Source organism: Leptonychotes weddellii, chromosome 3 (genome assembly GCF_054177405.1).
Source record: "Leptonychotes weddellii isolate Sample4059 chromosome 3, ASM5417740v2, whole genome shotgun sequence".
Taxonomy (NCBI): Eukaryota; Metazoa; Chordata; class Mammalia; order Carnivora; family Phocidae; genus Leptonychotes; species Leptonychotes weddellii.
This window is the reverse complement of record NC_138371.1, coordinates 53307699-53326954: the sequence shown is the minus strand read 5'-3', so window position 1 is coordinate 53326954 and position 19256 is coordinate 53307699. Positions and strand designations below refer to the sequence as shown.

At 37.6% G+C, this 19256-nt stretch overlaps 1 protein-coding gene and 1 pseudogene across 1 annotated transcript in view; both read right to left on the bottom strand.

Annotated features, from left to right (window-relative positions):
- Positions 1-11453, bottom strand: part of LOC115937733 (uncharacterized) — a 34777-nt pseudogene extending 23324 nt beyond the window's left edge.
- OLA1 (Obg like ATPase 1) overlaps positions 11328-19256 on the bottom strand; it is a 166440-nt gene continuing 158511 nt past the window's right edge. Inside the window, exons 5-8 of the mRNA XM_081814149.1 lie at positions 18090-18230; positions 17303-17399; positions 15135-15257; positions 11328-11835 (exon numbers count right to left, since the gene is read on the bottom strand). Coding sequence (XP_081670275.1) covers positions 11734-11835; positions 15135-15257; positions 17303-17399; positions 18090-18230 — 463 coding nt within the window. The 3' untranslated portion in view covers positions 11328-11733. The remainder of the gene's footprint in view (positions 11836-15134; positions 15258-17302; positions 17400-18089; positions 18231-19256) is intronic.

The following is a 19256-nucleotide window of genomic DNA, read 5'->3' as shown; positions in this document are numbered from 1 at the left end:
CACATCCCCCCATGTCTTCCCTGTCTTCTCTTCCAGTGGAAGAAGCATTCCTTCATCTACCAAAGGCCAGCCACTCCACCCATGTGCCAGATCGCACCCCCTCACTGTGCCACCTCTCAAGGGCTGCGCTGCTTCTGTCCCTTCCTTTCCTTCCTTCTTCATCAGCCTCAAACTCTCCTCCTCTCCACTGCTAAAAAAACTACAACCAAGCAACCAACCAACCAGCCAGGCAACCAGCCAGCCAGCCAACCAACCAGCCAGCCAGCCAGCGAGCCAGCCAGCCAGCCAGCCAGCCAGCCAGCCAACCAACCAACCAACCAACCAACCAACCAACCAACCAACCCTTTTGCTTGAACATCTCCCTCCATTTCTTTTGTCCCCTTTATGGCAAAACTTCTCAAGAGAGTAATCCAAACTTGCTTTCACGTGAAACAGAACTTATCAACCAGCACAACTTTATCTTCTTTTTCTCAACTGCTCAGCAGCATTTGCTTTCTTTTTGAAACTCTGCCTTCCCCTGGCTGCTCTGCCATACTCTCCTTGGTTTGTTCCCACCTCCTTAGCTGTTTCTTTGGGTCTGTTTTGCTGATCTCCTCTCCTTTCCTTGACCTCTATTCCAGGCTCATTCGTGGGTCCTTTCCCCTTCTTCCCATACTCTCTCTAGTCTAGGTGATCTACTTAGTTCTCAGGTTTTAAATATCACCCACAGAGTGATGATTCTTTTTTTTTTTTTTAAAGATTTTATTTATTTATTTGAGAGAGAGAATGAGAGACAGAGAGCATGAGAGAGAGGAGGGTCAGAGGGAGAAGCAGACTCCCTGCCGAGCAGAGAGCCCGATGCGGGACTCAATCCCGGGACTCCAGGATCATGACCTGAGCCGAAGGCAGTCGCTTAACCAACTGAGCCACCCAGGCGCCCCCAGAGTGATGATTCTAAATTTATATGTCTGCTGCCTAGACTTTCTTCTGAATTTCGAATACACGTAACTAGTGGCCAACTTGGTATCTACACATTTGTGTTTAAAGAGCATCTTGAGGGTGCCTCTGTGGCTTAGATGGTTGAGCGTATGACTCTTGATCTCAGGGTTGTGAGTTTGGGCCCGACATTGGGCTCCACACTGGGTTCCACACTGGGCACGGAGCCTGCTTAAAAAATAAAAAATAAGTTTAAAAATTTTTTAAAAATAAAGAGCATCTTGAACCTACATTTAAACATTTTTAAATTGGCTTTTTTGTTTTCTTGTTGAGTTCTAAGACTTCTTTGTATATTTTGGTGAAATTCTTCATCAGATAGGTCTTTTGCAAATATTTTCTCCTACTCTGTGACTTGTCTTTTCATTCTCTTTATAGTGTCTTTCGCAGAGCAGACGTTTTTAATTTTAATGCAGTGCAGCTCATCAATCCTTTCTTTTATGGATTGTGTCTTTGGTATCAAAAATATTATCTCCATACCCAAGGTCATCTAGATTTTCTCCTATGTTATTTTCTAGGAGGTTTAGTTTTGTATTTTACATTTAGGTTTGTGATCCCCTTTCAGTTATTTTTTTTGTGAAAGGTGTAAGGTCTGTGTGTAGATTTTTTTTTTTTTAATATGGATGTCCACTTGTTCTAGCACATTTGTTAAAGAGACAACCTTTGTTCCATTGTACTGTCTTTGTTCCTTTGTCAAAGATCAGTTGAGTATATGTATGTGGGTCTATTTCTGGGCTTTCTATTCTGTTCCATGATCTATTTGTCTATTCTTTCACCAGTACCACGCAGTCTTCTTTACTACAGCTTTATAGTAAGTCTTGAAGTCAGTTATGTCACCTCCATTCAAAATAGATTCTTAATTCCCACCTCCACACACTTCCCATACCTGCTCCTCCCTCAAGTCTTTCCATTTCAGTAAATGGCACCATCCATTTGCTCAGGCTAAAAACCTAGGAGTCACTCTTCATTCCTCCCCTCCCTCTCCCATCCAGTCCATCATTATGTCTTAATTCTTCCTCCAGCAAGCAGATCAAATCAAGTTGCATCTCTCCATTTCTACTGAGTCCAAGTGAGGAGCCAATCTCATTGGTTCTACCATAACAGGTCTCCCCCATGTCCTCCTCCAGTTAGTGAGCACCCCCACCTTTTTTTCTTCAAAAAAAAAAAGGAAAAGAAATTAGGACTTATTATACACATTTTATATTTAGCCTTAAATGAAAACACAACCAGCGTGAGCAAAGTGGGTTTTTTTTAAATTGTTTTAAAGATTTTATTTATTAAAAAAAAAAGATTTTATTTACTTATTTGAGAGAGAGTGGGGGGGAGAGAGACAGAAGGAGCAGGGGGAGGGGCAGAGAGAGAGGGAGAAGCAGACTCCCCACTGAGCAGGGAGCCTGTGGGGCTTGATCCCAGGACCCTGGGATCAGGACCTGAGCCAAAGGCAGAGGCTTAACCGACTGAGCCACCAGGCGCCCCCAAAGTGGGTGTTTTAATGAGATCTGTTGGAAATCAGATGGGGATATGAGTTCAGGCTAATTCCTTAGGAGAAAAGGTAAAGCAGGGTGCCTGGGTGGCTCAGTCAATTAAGCATCTGCCTTTGACTCAGGTCATGATCCGGGGGTCCTGGCATTGGGCTCCCTGCTCAGTGGAGAGACTGCTTCTCCCTCTCCCTCTGCTCCTCCTCTTGCTTGTGCTCTCTCTCTCTCTCTCAAATAAACAAAGAAAATCTAAAAAAAAAAAAAAGAAAAGGTAAAGCCCTAGCCCTGTACTGTCCATGCCAGTAGCCACTAAACCACATGTGGCTACTGAGCACTGGAAATGTGGCTAGTTTGAACTGAAGTGTGTTATAAGTATAAAATACACTCCAGATTTTGAAGACTTAGTATGAAAGAAAAAAAAATTTTAATAGTCTTATTAATAATTTTTAGGTTGATTATGTGTTAAAGTGACACACATTTGGAATACTGGGTTAAATAAAGTACATTTAGATGAATTGTTCCTTTTTTTTAATGTGGCTGCTAGAAAAATTTCAAATAAATCCGCGGCTCACGTTATATTTCTGCTGGGCAGTGCTGCTCTGTAAAGTACATAACGCATGCCTGGTGCAGTTCTCTGGCCTGATATCCCCTTTCCTGCACCCAGGATCTCTGCTCCATCTCTCCTAGGCACGTCAGCCCGCACATTTGCTTCTCCCTCACAGGTAGCTCTCACGACTGGGAGGATTGGGTAAGGTGGTGGATGGGTCAAGATGCCACGTGATCTTTCAAAGCATACATCATGGGTGCCTGGCTGGTTAAGTCATAAGAGTATACAACTCTTGGGGCGCCTGGGTGGCTCAGTCATTAAGCGTCTGCCTTCGGCTCAGGTCATGGTCCCAGGGTCCTGGGATCGAGCCCCGCATCGGGCTCCCTGCTCTGCGGGAAGCCTGCTTCTCTGTCTCCCACTCCCCCTGCTTGTGTTCCCTCTCTCACTGTGTCTCTCTCTGTCAAATAAATAAATAAAATCTTTAAAAAAAAAAAAAAAAGAGTATACAACTCCTGATCTTGGGGTTGTGAATTCGAGCCTCACGTTGAGTATAAAGATTATTTTAAAAAATAAGCTTAAAAAAATAAAAATAAAAACATACATCAGATTGTGTGCCTTTTTTGTTGAAAACCTCTAATGGCTATCCATTTAAGTTAGAATAAAATCCTAGCACTACATCATACATACAAGGCCCTGCATAACTGAGAACCTTTTACTCATTCCACTTTAGCCATCCCAGCTTCCTGTCTGTTCCTGCAAAACACCAGGCTCTTTCCTGCCTCATAGCCTCTGCATTTGCTGTTCCTTCTGCTTGGGATGCTCATACCCTACTCATTTTGATAGCTGGTTCCTTTTTACTCTTTGAGTCTTGGCTTAATTGAATATATGGAAGTTTTCGGATATGATGTAATTCTAGATGCATTTTTACATTGCCTTCAAATCTTTAATTCAGTTATTTAAATGAAAATTCCATAGTAATTATAATCCCATCTGTGTAAAAACTTACGTAGATGTGTACATATATGTAAATACAATAACTATTTGGAAGGATACACACCAGTTAACTGATGTTACTTCGCAACCTCACTATGCATACTGTTCCACAACTTACTTTCCCACAAAGCAATATGAATAAGAAATTTTTCTATGCCAATTCATATAGATGTACTTTCTTCTTTTTAATGGCTGAAGGTATTCTTTGGTATGGATGTATTATAATTTGTTTCACCATTTTCCTATATTGATGGATATTTAAATTGTTTCCAATTGTTTTTGCTATTACAATTGAATCTTATTACAGCTGATATGGATTTCAATTCTTTGGATCATAGAAAATAATTTACCTTCTTATGTATGGGAGCCAGGCTTTTATCATAGCTTCTGAAATAATACATCCTGTTCAATTGTGAAATGTGGCCATCTTAAGCATTAACAAATTTTTCGTATGCAGTTTATATATTGATATCTCTAACCAACATCTTTAAAACTTTAAAGTACAGAAGCACTTTGTGACAATTCAATATTGCTAGTAATGCTTTGTGCTTGAGAGCTGTACCAACCAACCATTTATAATTGAAGGATACATTTTTCTCTCCTGAATTGAGGTATAAGTTATATACGGTAAAGTACACAAATCTTGACTGTACAGCTTGATGAGATTTGACATGTGTATACATCTGAGTAGCTGCTCCCAAGATAAAAATAGAGAGAACTCCTGACCCCTTAGCAGGTTGAAGGACAGCACATTTGCATTGAGTAGGGTACTTTTTAAGCTGTTTGCTTTCAAATTTCTACATTCCTCATTTCTTTAGGATGAGTACTTCTTTACGATTCTTATGCTAATAATAACCTGGCGAAGAGAGAGCAGGGTGAAGAAATAGGGGAATCACAAAGGTCTGTCGGGTATTTTCTCATCTCTACTCATCTCTGATCACTTGTTTATTTTTAGAAACTGCTCAAGGATACCCTAGGCTGAATTAATGAGAAAATCATGGATTGCCAAAACTTTCAAGTTTGTATGATCCAGACTGATAGGATTTTTATTCTTCTCTCCCAAAATGGTTTCTACTCATTAAGGCCAATATGGGTCATTCAAAGCAAAAAATGCTATACTATACTGGCTGCACAATTATGAACAATCGTTTGTTTGTTTGTTTTTAAACAGGGAGAAGTTGGGGCGCCTGGGTGGCTCAGTCGTGAAGCGTCTGCCTTCGGCTCAGGTCATGATCCCAGGGTCCTGGGATCGAGCCCCGCACTGGGCTCCCTGCTCAGTGGGAAGCCTGCTTCTCCCTCTCCCACTCCCCCTGCTTGTGTTCCTGTTCTCGCTGTCTCTCTCTGCCAAATAAATAAAATCTTTTTTTTTTTTTAAGATTTATTTATTTATTTGAGAGAGCAAGAATGAGAGAGAGAGAAGAGAGTACATGAGAAGGGGGAGGGTCAGAGGGAGAAGCAGGCTCCTCACTGAGCAGGGAGCCCGATGCGGGACTTGATTCCGGGACTCCGGGATCATGACCTGAGCCGAAGGCAGTCACTTAACCAACTGAGCCACCCAGGCGCCCAAATAAATAAAATCTTTAAAAAAATAAACGGGGAAGTACTGAGCTGTGCAATTTTGGTTAAGCAATTTAATTTCTTTGCATCTTTATAAGAAAAGGAGTAGCGAGAAAGAAAACTGGAGTTATAAGAATAATAATGGAGATACATAAAATAATGCGAAGTAGGTTATGGTCAGATCACCAACGGCCTCAGTTGCTGAGTTGATATGTTTGGACTTCCTTACCTTTCCTTTTTTTCTGTCTCTTCTTTCTTGGCTGTCCCAAATCCCCTACGCTATTTCAGTTGTACTGGGTTAAATAGAATTCTGTGGCTACTCTGCAAATGTAGTAACAATTTTCCGTGAGAAAATTAATTCCAATTTCTAAATAACTAATTTACAATCTAATCTTTGCAACAGTTTATTCTTTTATGACTTGTCATTCTGTTAGCATTACTTAACCTTTCTGCTCCTCAGTAACTTCTGATTTACAGAATAGGTGAGTTAAGCAAGATATTCTCAAATGATATTTTCAGTCTAAAAATTCAATGATTTTATACGAAGTCCTGGCATGTTATTAGCAAAATGTCAACATTTATCACTCAATCCAACAATTTTCTCTTTCAGAATATTCTTTAGCAACATTAAAATATTAATATTTCTTCCACAGAACAGGCATTTAAATAACCACAGGAAGACATGCTGCATAGTTGTCTTAATACGTAAGGATTGGACCTGTTAGGTGATGTTAAAGGGAACTACATAGAAACTTACATTTATCAACATGCCTCTTATACATTTGGAACTCTCTTTAGTCCTTTCATACGAGGCCATTTAGTCTATATGTTAGTATGATCTTCATTATACATACGAAGAAGGATCAACTTGCACAGGGTGACATCCACGTGCTGGATGTGGTATCTGAACCTAGATCTGATTAGAAGCTCCTTCCACCCAGTAAAGCTGTGCTCCGAACACGGAACAGAAGGTATAAATTCCAAATAAGGTATGATGGAGACAAGTATAGAAAATGTCTGTATTTGCTGGGGTAAAAGCTAAGCTGCCACAAGAGAAAAATGGTAGTTTGAATATAGTAGCTTAAAGAACACTGAAATTTTTTTTATGCAAATTTTTCTTTCACACTTACATTTTTTAAAGATTTTATTTATTTATTTATTTGACACAGAGAGATGCAGGAAGAGAGGGAACACAAGCAGGGGGAGTGGGAGAGGGAGAAGCAGGCTCTCTGCTGAGCAGGGAGCCCGATGTGGGGCTCGATCCCAGGACCCCAGGACCATGACCTGAGCCGAAGGCAGACGCTTAACGACTGAGACACCCAGGAGCCCTGAAGTTTATTTCTCTTTGATTTACCAGCCCCAAGGTTAGCAGCCAGGTAACTGGGTGCTCTGCTCCTCAGAGTCCTTCTGAGGTGCAGGTTCCTGCCATACTGTTGCTTTACTGTCCTCGTACACATTCTTAATGATGGGTTCTCTGGAACCCATCGGGAAGGAAAATAGCTCCTGAAGGAAACACACATCCAACATGGGAAGGCCTAGATCGGCAGTCAGCCTTCATTCACATTCTGCTGACAAGATTTTATTTTTTTAAATTTTATGTATATATTTTAAAGATTTGTTTATTTTAGAGAGTGTGAAGGCGGAGGGGCAGAGGGAGAGGGAGAGAGAATCCTCAAGCAGTCTCCCCACTGAGTGTGGAGCCAGATGTAGGGCTCAATCCCAGGACCCTGAGAACATGACGAGCCCAAACCAAAGGTCAGGCACTGGTAAACCGACTCAGCCACCCAGGCGCCCCTCCGCTGACAGGTTTTAGTCATGTGATCTACACCTAGCTGCAAAGAAGCTGAGAAACAGTTTGCAGCAGGACAGCTATACTCAAAATTATGAAGAAAAAAGAATGCATTCTTGTAGCCAACTAGCATACCCTCATATAATGTCATTTCTGAGAGTAAAATCAACAGACTTGATAAAATAATCTGCAAAGCAGCTTCTTCAAATAGATAGTTCATATTTATGATCAGGAGAGTAGTGTTCTATAAAACTTTATCCAGAGGACTAGGAAAATGTGATTTGAGATGTAATAAAATGAAGATGCAATCTATTCCTTGTACTCGAAGGCAACCAAGATGGTTTATTTCACCAGAAAAAAAAAAAAAAGGCAATTTGCACAAAGACCAGAAGGAGAGCCAAAGACTCAGACACGTCACTGTTGATTGGTCCCTCCCGCACTCCTGTGGCAACAGAATGCACTCACCTTGCTGGGGGCTCTGTGCCTTCAAATGCAGGCCACAGACACAGGCACCGTATGAAGCTTTCTTCCCTCCTTAGCTGCTCGCCAAGCGTGAAAGCAACTCCATCAAATGTGATAAGAAAGCAGATACAGAATGCTCTCCTGCAATGGCATCAAAATGAGCTGTGGTTTGAGAAGCGTTAAGTACAGAGTGAAAAGAAGAGTTGGAGCTGAGAATCTCAACTCCTGTGACTGAGATCTTCTCATGTGTCACTGAGGAACTCTGCTGCACATCCTACAGCTCGGAAGTCTGCTATGCGAAATAGGCAAATCTCCCTATTACCTCCCATTCTTATGTGTCCTTAGGAAAAATACCATAATTATCTGTGATCATCTTTTCAGTGTGACCAGAGGCAGCACTAATAAAATGACTTAGTAGTCAAGTAGACACAAGAGTCCTCAATTGGGGACATCCATTAGAAGTCCTGGAAGTGATTTTCTAAAGAACATTTACATTTCTTTCTTCTAATTTTACATTTGCCAAGCAACTTTCTGTTGTATGATTTTATCTTGAGTGGATACAGACGTTGGAAGAAAGCACTCCAAATATAAATTAAAAGAATTGCTATCAATTACTAAGCACTTACTAGGCACTAAGCAGTTTTAGCATCGTACATGTGCAAACTCATTTCATCCCCACAACCACCCCATGAGGGAGGTCCTATTACCCCTATTTGAGAGCTGAGGGAACGTAACTTGCCTAACCAAGGTCACACAACCAGGAAGCAGGACAGCCAGGATTCAAACCCTGGCCTCCTGACTCCTAGGAGTTCCTACCACCGTTTCTTACTTATATATCAGAAACATCTTTTACTGTACATGGAAGAACTTGACATAATAGTTTATAAATTAGACTCTCGGAAGTTACACACAGCAGAGGCTGAGCGGAGAAAATCAAGTCCGGAGGCCTGCAAAGCCAAGGACCATACGAGATACGTGGTATGAGAACTCTGTAAAGTGTTGCCTGCGTGGTCAAGTGAGTCCCCTCTTTTTTTTTTTTTTTTTAATATTTCCTACTTGCAACATGGAACTTTTTATTGAGATACAGATTTACAAGAGGTTCAGGATATTCATAGATCAGGAAGGCAATTCAAAATCAGTTTTTGATTTTATAGGGGCCCCAAATCAATTAGAAGACCAAAAAGTCACTTTCAAAGTCAAACCTAATTCTTTTTTTCTATCACCATAGTGTATTTTTACAAGCTTAAAATGAGATCAATTTTCTTGCCTAAGCAGTTTGCCATCAGAAACATTTCTGAAGTCTCCAGCAAAATAAAAAGAGCGGTAAGTATATGTAAGTAGACTAATCAGAAAAATATGAGAGACAGGGAAAGAAGGTATTTTCTGTCTCTGAGTCTTCATTTTCTTGTTTTATTTTTTGAAAGATTTTATTTTAAAGTAATCTCTACACCCAACGTGGGGCTTGCACTCACAACCTCAAGATCAAGAGTCACATGCTCTATTGACTGAGCTAGTCAGGGGCCGCGTTCTGTCTCTGACCCTTTGAATGAGAGGGGACAGAGCTGATACAAAGAATCTTTGAGAATATAATACAAAGAGGTAACTGGAGATAAACATCAATGTGGATTTTGATGCGGGAAGCTGATTAATCATGAGTAGGAAGACTTGCTCTCCAAATGGAGCTTGGCAATTTGTAAGTGAACAGAAGCTTCACCCATAACTATGTAAATGATGAGAAGTATTTGTGCTTTTTGAGGGGTTCTGGCTCTAATTTTAGCCATGCCCGCAGTGCAAGTTATGAAGGTAATAGGATAAAACTAAACTAAGTGCTATCAAACTTTTTTCAAGCTCTAGGCACAAATCTGATCTCTTCTAACACAAATTTGACTAAGATGGATCTAGAGATAGGTGAAAAAATATTCACTTACAATCCTAAAAATCCATTCATTACATGAAGATATAGGCATATACCCGGTTACCTGTATGTCAAAGTTCTTGGAATTCTCAACTTTTGTAGAAAATATAATTCTGTACATGTATAATGTTGCAGAACTTCTAACCAAATCAAACATTTTTGGCATTTAATTTCAGCCCCTACTGAATAGTTACCTCAAAACTAACTCCTTCCTCTTATTAATGGCTCAGTTCTACAATGCACAATTATCACATTAGAAGTTAAGCAGAAAGTAAAATTACACAATCTTAAAGGCTTTTTAATGAGATTTCAAACTTCTTTGAGAAGTCTATGCAATTTACTTTGGAGAAGACTCAAAAGCAAGAGATTTGATTTCTTCTTACATTGCTGAAATCTTTAACAAATCCACTAATCTCTACACTCCTCCAATACAGAAAAATAACAAGAATTTTTACAGCAAACTTGGTCAGCTGCACCTATACCTGAGTTTTATTTAGTTCTTTAAAAAAAACCCTTTCCACTGATTATTTTTCTCCTGTTTACTAATTTTTATGTTAGCAGAAGACCAGCATTTGATTCTCAAAAGGGACATAGGCATTAGAGAGCTTCTAAATTTTATGCATTACTTAACCAATCCTCTTTAAACATCCCTTCCTATGTAAAGCCATATCTCCTTTAAAATTACTTTTCTTGCCTTTTGTGCTACGCTAAGTAACTTTCAATGTTACGTTTGTGTGTGTTGTGCGTGTGTGTTCCGATACTTCCTTGTCTTTAACGTGACACAGTAATACAGGGGCTAACTGCATTCCACTGAATCTGCCCTCCACTGAAATGGTCCTGCGATCACAGACCACCACAGAAGGGCCATGGATGGAGACAAGGGAGGTCGTGCAGGAGTGTGGACATGGGAGAGGAAGTGAGGCTCAGGGATGAGGAGACTCCTATCGTCGTAAGAGAAGAAGGTGAAGTGGCAAAATGTCTCCAAACAACCAAGTTGTTACTATTTTCTTTCAGAATTTTCTGCTAAGATTTTTGAAAGTGCTTAACCTACGCATACTAAAATTTCAGCTAGTCTAAAATATTTTAATGGCAAATATAAGAAAAGTTAGTTTTCAAGGTCTAATCTTTTTAGTAGTGGACTTTTACACTCACTATGGAAATGAAACAAGGATATAACCCACCAGACACAAATGGGTTAGTTTTCACAATAATTCCATAATCTTAAAGGAAGTATTAAAAACGAATATACTCCTCTGTACAGTCAGAACCACCACCGAAAATCCCTTAATTTTTGAAGCAGAGTTTTCTTCCCGGCATTGTTTTCTTCTTGGTCACAGTCTATCTATGTTATATCCTTCGTAACGTCATTGCTATCATCTTTCAAAAAAGGTCCATCTACAAATTAATTAACTTCCTTGAGACAAATCCCTGGTATACTATTCTTCTGATTCCCATGAAAGACTCACTTTTAAGATACAATTGCAGCTGCCCCACACTGCCAGTTACTGCGTCAGACACACGCCTTAAAATTCTGTAATCAGCAACCACCAGGTGCCGTATCGCATTCAGCACACCACAGTCAGTCAATACAGACATCCCCAAACACACCAAGGCTGGTTTTGTCAAATGTTTTATTGAGTGTAGACATCTGGAGTACTGTAAAACATGCATTATCTGTAGATTCAAAAAGGAGCAAGCCACATTGTCCTCACTGTCAAATGTGTCAGGCTTGGCATACATGATGGAGATTAATGAAGTATCATGAGAGTAATATGGTTCCTGAAAAGCGTCTACAATTTGGAGTAGGGTCTTAATCACGTGAAAAGCAAAGCTGTTCACATTCAGTGAACTTGCATTTCATTGGAGGTACACAGTATTTTAATTTTAAAACAAAAATAATTCTGTTTTTAGAAGATTCCCATCCCCCAACTTTATTTTCCCCTCAGTTTTCAGAAATGTTGATTTAAAAAAATCATATCCATTTTTGGAAGTTGTACATTTATCTGAACAATACTAAAATTTATTTCTTCTTCGGTTGCTGAGGTGTATTAAATTTGAAGAAGATAATATCTCCATCTTCAACAATATAATTTCTGCCCTGTTGTCTGTACTTCCCAGCAGCCTGTAAAGAAGAGATAGAGAGGAAATGGGTTATCTTACAATGAAATACATGAGGTAAACGAGAGCATCAGATGCAAAAAGTATTCTATTTCTTGGGTCATATTAAACAAAAAAAGAAATACAGGAAAATACGTAAGTTCAAAACTAGACTTGGAGAGAAGCACAGTATTCCTGATTTGGGCAGAACTAGATTTTCCATACGTACATAATCATAATGTATTCTCTACTAAATTGTTGGTACATAAATGTAATTATACCAATATCATTAAGTTTCATTACATGCTGTTTATGGTACATTTCTGATGTGTCTGCAAACATCCGGCAAGTCACTGTAACAAAACAGATCAAACTAGGCAGGAAGAAAAGACTATATAACTAGTTTGAAGCTACTTATTTTCTTAAGGAAATTATTTGGTGATACTGGTGATGCCAAAACGAGTTTGCTACAAGGAAAACTATTCTCAATCTTAATGTACAGATTTTAAATTATTTCCTTGTAGTTTTTTATTTAGTCTTGACAATGGCCACACACAGTGGTGTGTGCTAGAATTCACCACGAAGAAGGTTTTTGACTACGGGCCCTAGTTACAAGCAGACTCTAACAGGTTGGAACTGCAAAGAGAGAGACTTTTCCCACTCGCAAATTAGTCAGCAAAGCAAACGATTCCACCTGCTGGTATGCAGATCCAGAAGCGCAATCCACCAGTAATTCTAACGCCAACAAGCAGCAGTCCCAGAGACCCAGGTTCACCCCAGGCACAGCACACACACTTCATCCAAGCACAACAGGCTCTTCGGCACCTACACTTAACATCGCACACAGCTGACACAGTCCCACATGACCCCACCATCGACCACTCAACAATGAGAACTCGAGGATCTTTCGGAAAAAATTCTCCCAAGTATTTTCTTTCTGCTAGAATTTACTGGGAACGTGAAACTTCTGCCCAATAAGATTAGTACTTCTCTTTGAAGATACTGATAAAGATGTTCAAAGTCAAGTGCAATTATACGAATCAGAAATAACCCTAACAAAGATTGTACATCTGAGGTTAAAATCAACAAACCAGATCACAGAGCCCTAGTAAGCACATTTTCAAATGTCTAGACTACATATTAAAAATCACCTACCGATACTGTGCTATTAAACTGGAGCTAACTTTTTAAAAAACCAAGATACCCTAACATTCTAAAAGATACAGATATACACATACACGCACACACCCACATTCACATGATTTCTGTAAAGACGTGATATATTGAAGGCCATATGCTACTTATTTTGAGAATCTAAAGCCCACTGTTATAAAACTATAGAGACAATTTAAATCAAATACATATTGACATGACATATTAATGTAAGTTTATATACTTTGTTACCACTCAAGTTTACTACTAATTAAAGGTGACAGTGTTCCTTTAAATTCTCTAGAGACCATTTAATCCATTTCCACTGCTATCAGAAACACTGGTTGAAAAAAAAAATCAATACCCATTTGTGAATCTTGAGTATGTATTAAACAAGACACGTCTAACCAGTTCATTTGCACTTGAAAGCAGCCATCTGTAGAAGCCAGCTTTGCCTAAGCAGATATGATTGCTAATAATGTGATATCCCTGTAGACTACAAAGCCCACACAGAGCTATTCAGTATATAGTTCACAGCGCTGGCATTAAATTAGTTATGCTGCACTGGTGTTAGAAATATACACACACACACACAATCTTGCTCTCAAACCTGAAACCTACTTGATAATATACAAGTAAATATTTGTTGAATAAGACAGCAAAAGCGATTCATAAATGTTTTACTTTACTTGGAGTTCAAATTCTGAAATGTTAGTTTTGGAAATTAAAAACCGTACCAAATACTTAATGGTATTCTAAGCTGAAAAGCCAGAGGTCAATCTTTTCTAATTTACAGTATAAAAGCTTCCAGTTAGTGTAAAGCATTTCTAAAAGCAAGAAATATTATTTTATTACATATTATAAGGTTTCTCTATTTTGTACAAGGAAGCATTCCCAATTTATATATCTTTCAAGTTTATTACAACATGGACATCGATTAAAGATTGGTAAAACAGGTTTGTACATGAGAGTATAGAAAAGAAGCATCGGTTCCTGAATTCTAGTAATAGAAAAATATCCTTATTTTAATCTTTACTCTATGAAAAATATATATGCCAACATGATGTAGCATGTTGAAAAATAATCAGATTTTTCAAGTCTAATTAGTATTCCTGACAAAGTTCAATCTCAATATTTGCTTACCTATCTATCAATACAAATGACACCATTAAAAAGTTAATGACTTTGTTTAGTTAAAAACCTCTTGCACTCCACTTAGGAAAACAAAATGGCTCTCATTCTACATTGAACCAATTATACCAAGATTTTTCCCTCTTCTTCCTGGGGTTCCAACAGTTCTATTAAAGTCCTGCTGTTCAGTATGATTTTTTCAATGATTACCAATGAGAATAAACTAAACTTGAAATAAACTTTTTTGCACTCCTTTCAAATTATGAAATAGTAAACACAAGAGAGACCTCTTTAACTTCTGCAGTATTTTCTAGAGTAGTCTTCAAATATCAAATTAAACTAAAGATAAAGAAGCCTTCCTACAATGTCAGTTTAATCACTTGACCTATTTATCGATTAGAGATGACACAGTACTAGATTTCCCAAGTAAAACCTAATAAAGCCAAACAAAATTAAGCTTGCAGCAGAATTTACATTTAAAAAAAATCATTTATTACTCATGTATAGCAATGCTTCATTGTTAGTGGCTGCAAATCAAATTATACTTATTAGCTAAAATAAAGCACAATTTTGGACCTGCCCTCTAGTGTTGAGAAAGCAAATCAAATTCCCAAAGATCTTAAAAAAAAAAAAAAAAAAGTACAACTATGAAGTTTTAGCAAGAACAGGTTTTATTTAACTAAATTCCTTGAATTAATTATAAGCATATACATACTAGTTCTATTTCGGATATTCAAAAGGTACTAAGTATAATTTTTCATTGGCGTTTAGTGAACAAACTCTTTGAAATTATTTATAATTACCTAAAACTATTTTTATTTTCAGTTTTAGAAATATATTAATATACAACACAAATATACTGACAATTCACACATTTTAAACATTATCTAAAAGCATGTAAACACCTACAGCTTTGCAATCAGCTGACAGTAACACTAAACCCTGACACACATTTTAAAAGACAGTTATCATTCGTTTTACTCATGAGTATTTTCATATTAGTAAAAATTATAAATACAAAACCAGAAAATAATTCCTTACCTTGACCGCATTTTCAGAACCTTCCTCTTTAAAATCTTCGTATTTCATTACTTCAGCCATAATGAATCCTTTTTCAAAATCTGTGTGGATCTTTCCTGCAGCTTGAGGAGCCTTCGTCCCTTTCTTTGAGAAGAAAGACCAGAGAAAACTAATTGCATTTAAGATGATTGACTGTAAGCGTAGAGTTTCTTTTCTCTGATCTGCAGTGGGGTTCAACTTAAACTTAGTTTAATAGGTACGGTTAAGATGTCAGGTATACAATTAGTACATTTTTAACACTGGGCACTGTCTGTGCAGCAGATTTTAGCACAGACAGATCAGTAGACATTAAAGCATAGCTTTGTCTTTCCTAACAGTCATCCAGTTGTATTGATTTAGATGCAGTGGTCTAGTTTTGGTGTCAGTTTCATTTCGATTTTCTATTCTTCACAGTGGAAAAAAATAAGGATTTTCAAGTAACTTTCAAGCTGAATTATCAAAGGTTTTAAAAAGATAAAAAGCCTTAAAATTTCAGCTCCCCTAAAGAACATATAAAAATCAATATATAAAGGGACATTTTAAAGACATTTCCAACAAATCATATAATCTATGCTCAGCAAATAATTTAGAAATTCTCATAAAATTTTAGTAATAAAATTTTCAAACATGTAACATAATACATGCTGCCTCTAACCATCAGGAAGGAAAATTCAAGTTGATATGGGAAGAAAAATGTCTTATAATTGCTCCATATGTTAAAGTACAAGGACATACATTCCGGACACACACAACCATGGAGAGAAATTTGAGAAATAATGGTGACCTAAAGGCTGCTTAATAAAGCATGTGAAAGTGATAAGGGGTCTGACACTATAAAGCACAGTTTTTATAATAAAAGATGTATTGGGCTAATACGGCTACTCACTGATGCTTACCTGACTAAATATCTCAGCACATTAAATCATGGATACTTACAATCAGTCTTAAGATAAACCAGCTTTCACACTTTCAAGCCCAGAACATGTTATCTTCCCTGCTGCATATACTTAAGTTTGGAAGTTTTAAGGCTCTAAAATATATAGTGAAAATAAACTGTGGCAATTTGTTTACCAACTTGGATTTGCTTTGACATTATTTTCTAAGTCTATATAAAAGGACCTTGGTTAGAAGTCAATCAAACATTTTTTTACAAAGAGGAGAAGGAATAAAAGTGAATCTCTTATTCACACAACACATTTAACGTTATGTTGAACTGCCTCCGTGATTCTACCATATTAAATCAAAATAAATGTAATGATAAATTATGATAGTGAAAACAGAAATCAAAACAGCACTAAAATTTATCATGGAGCATATACTAAAAAAGGCATAATAAAAGAATCCATAAGACACTGAATATTTCTGAAAGTTCTGACATTGTTTTTATATTCCGTAACGCTATTTGGGACTACATATATTTAAAAATATTTTTCAGTAGTAACTACCATATTACAATATATTTACATTTAAAAGCAAGCCATTACAGTTCACAGTTTCTATTGTCCTCTGGGAATAAATTAGTCATTCTTTCTCATCGTAATCAGTATACATCAATATTTAAAGTACCTATCACATTTTTAAAGAAGAAAGATTGAATATATAACACCGCAAAAATAAACACCACTTCTATGAATTCAAATAAAAAAGCATGAATTATTACACATTGAGTTTAGCTCTTTGAGCCCAACTGTGTATCTATGAAGAGCATAATGATGTCATATTGCTTTTATTGCTGAAAATGTAATCCGAGCAAAGCAAAGGAGGAAAGAACCACCCGCAACCCAAACAAACTTAGCGAATACAAAATGAAAAGCAACATCAATTTCACTGCAGACAAACCCAGTCACACAGATTAAGCAAGCACAATACTGGTGCGTCTTATCTCTGACCACAGGAGGAGGGTAGACAGATTCTACAGGATGAAGAAATTCAGACTATGTAATAGGCAGAATCAATTGTTACCTGCCTCAATCAATGCCGCTCCACTTTCACTGTTCAGCAGCTCACAAATAATTAAAGTTATCCTGGACAAAAACCTCATCTGTAATGACTAGCTAACCGCCACCATGACAAACTTCAAAGTCAGTGATATCAATCTGAATTCAATAGTGTGGAACTGGATATAGCTGATGAATAAGTATGAATCTTACCCTGATGGTCCATGCACGTACTTCATCTGGGCCTGCAGTGAAAAAGTATTCTAGTTGGAGTGCTGCAAACCCAGCCTTAATGATCTTTGGCAAAGCGCTGAAATAAAATGAAACAAATTCACTCAACATATAAGTTGATTGTGCCAGAGATCAGTATAGAGCTAAAATTATTCAGTTCAAGCAGAAATGTTAAAGATATTAGTAAATGACCATTCATCTTCCATAATACACTTGAAGAGGCCTGAAAGCATATAACTGTTTCTAAAAAAAATCCCTTCTAAAATTGGTTTTAATTGTATTATTCTGAATATATCATTTTGAATTGTTTACTATAAAAAAAAGAAAAATTTGATCTAGCCATTCTATGACTATTTTCCTCCAATATTAATTATTTCCAGGACACAGGTCATAAAAGCGAAATTATTTGATTGAAATCCAATGTTTAAACAATATATTAGTGTTACTCAGAAAAAATTAAGGCAACTGATTCACCCTTTCCCCTCCCCCACTGAACATGACGAAAGAGTTTTGGCGATCATTCCCTCTCAAAAATATACATAACTAATACCTATGTTATAATTAAAACACTGTACAGAGATGACAGATGACAGTTAAAAACTTAATTTAAAATAAATCTTTTCACTCTGTCTCATGGTAAAGAAAGGAGAAGATTCCCTCTTTATAATGGTAATTACTCTGTCATTTATTATTCTATCAGCGCAAGCAATTAAATTACTGCAAGGAAATAGTTGATAATAAAGTGTAGGGAAAATGAATGCTAATTAACCTTTGTGTCATGTTCGCTTCCAGATACTTCTGTCTCTCCTCAGCACTCAATTCTTGCAACTTGAGTTCCAAGGCCCCACTAAAAGGAATGACCAAGGCACCTGGGTCATACTTGTCCACCCACTCTTTAATTTTTATCAACCTGTAGACAAAAAAGGGCACAACATTATCTTGTAGTGCATGCATGACTGTACCACATTCATTATTATCAAGTAGCACATACATATTCATAAGAATTGCACGGTTTTATGATGCCATCTTTTTGTGTATAGCTTTCCAAGGTCAAGGCATTAACAGGCAGCAATTGCTTCAGGTATATGCCATAAGATTTTACTGTAATCTAGTTTTACTTTAGCACATTATCCATACGAACCATTATACAAATATTATAAAACTTTTTAAAGTTACACTACATTTATTCAGCATTAACACCTGTGTCCTTGAAAACCTCAATTTTATGATTTATTGTTTTCCTTACTTTACAAAGTAAATTTTTAAGAAGCAAAAACATTAAGTTCTGGGCGCCTGGGTGGCTCAGTCGGTTAAGCGACTGCCTTCGGCTCAGGTCATGATCCTGGAGTCCCGGGATTGAGTCCCACATCGGGCTCCCTGCTCGGCAGGGAGTCTGCTTCTCCCTCTGACCCTCCTCCCTCTCATGCTCTCTGTCTCTCATTCTCTCTCTCAAATAAATAAATAAAACCTTTAAAAAAAAACAAAAAAACATTAAGTTCTGTTTGTATAGGAACCACACCTAAGAAGTGCCAGCTAATTTTGAAGAGTTTTTGCCAAATAAATCATTTGTTCCACCCAGATATTTATATGCCTAGGTCAGTACCCTCCTGGACTAACAAGAGCTTACAGTTGTACCTGGCTTTGAGGGAGATTTTTTTTTATTATTATTATGTTATGTTAATCACCATACATTACGTTATTAGTATTAGTTTTTGATGTAGTGTTCCATGATTCATTGTTTGCGTATAACACCCAGTGCTCCACGCAGAACGTGCCCTCTTTAATACCCATCACCAGGCCAACCCATCCCCCCACCCCCTCCCCTCCAGAACCCCCAGTTTGTTTCTCAGAGTCCATAGTCTCATGGTTCGTCTCCCCCTCCGATTTCCCCCCCTTCATTCTTCCCCTCCTGCTATCTTCTTCTTCTTCTTCTTCT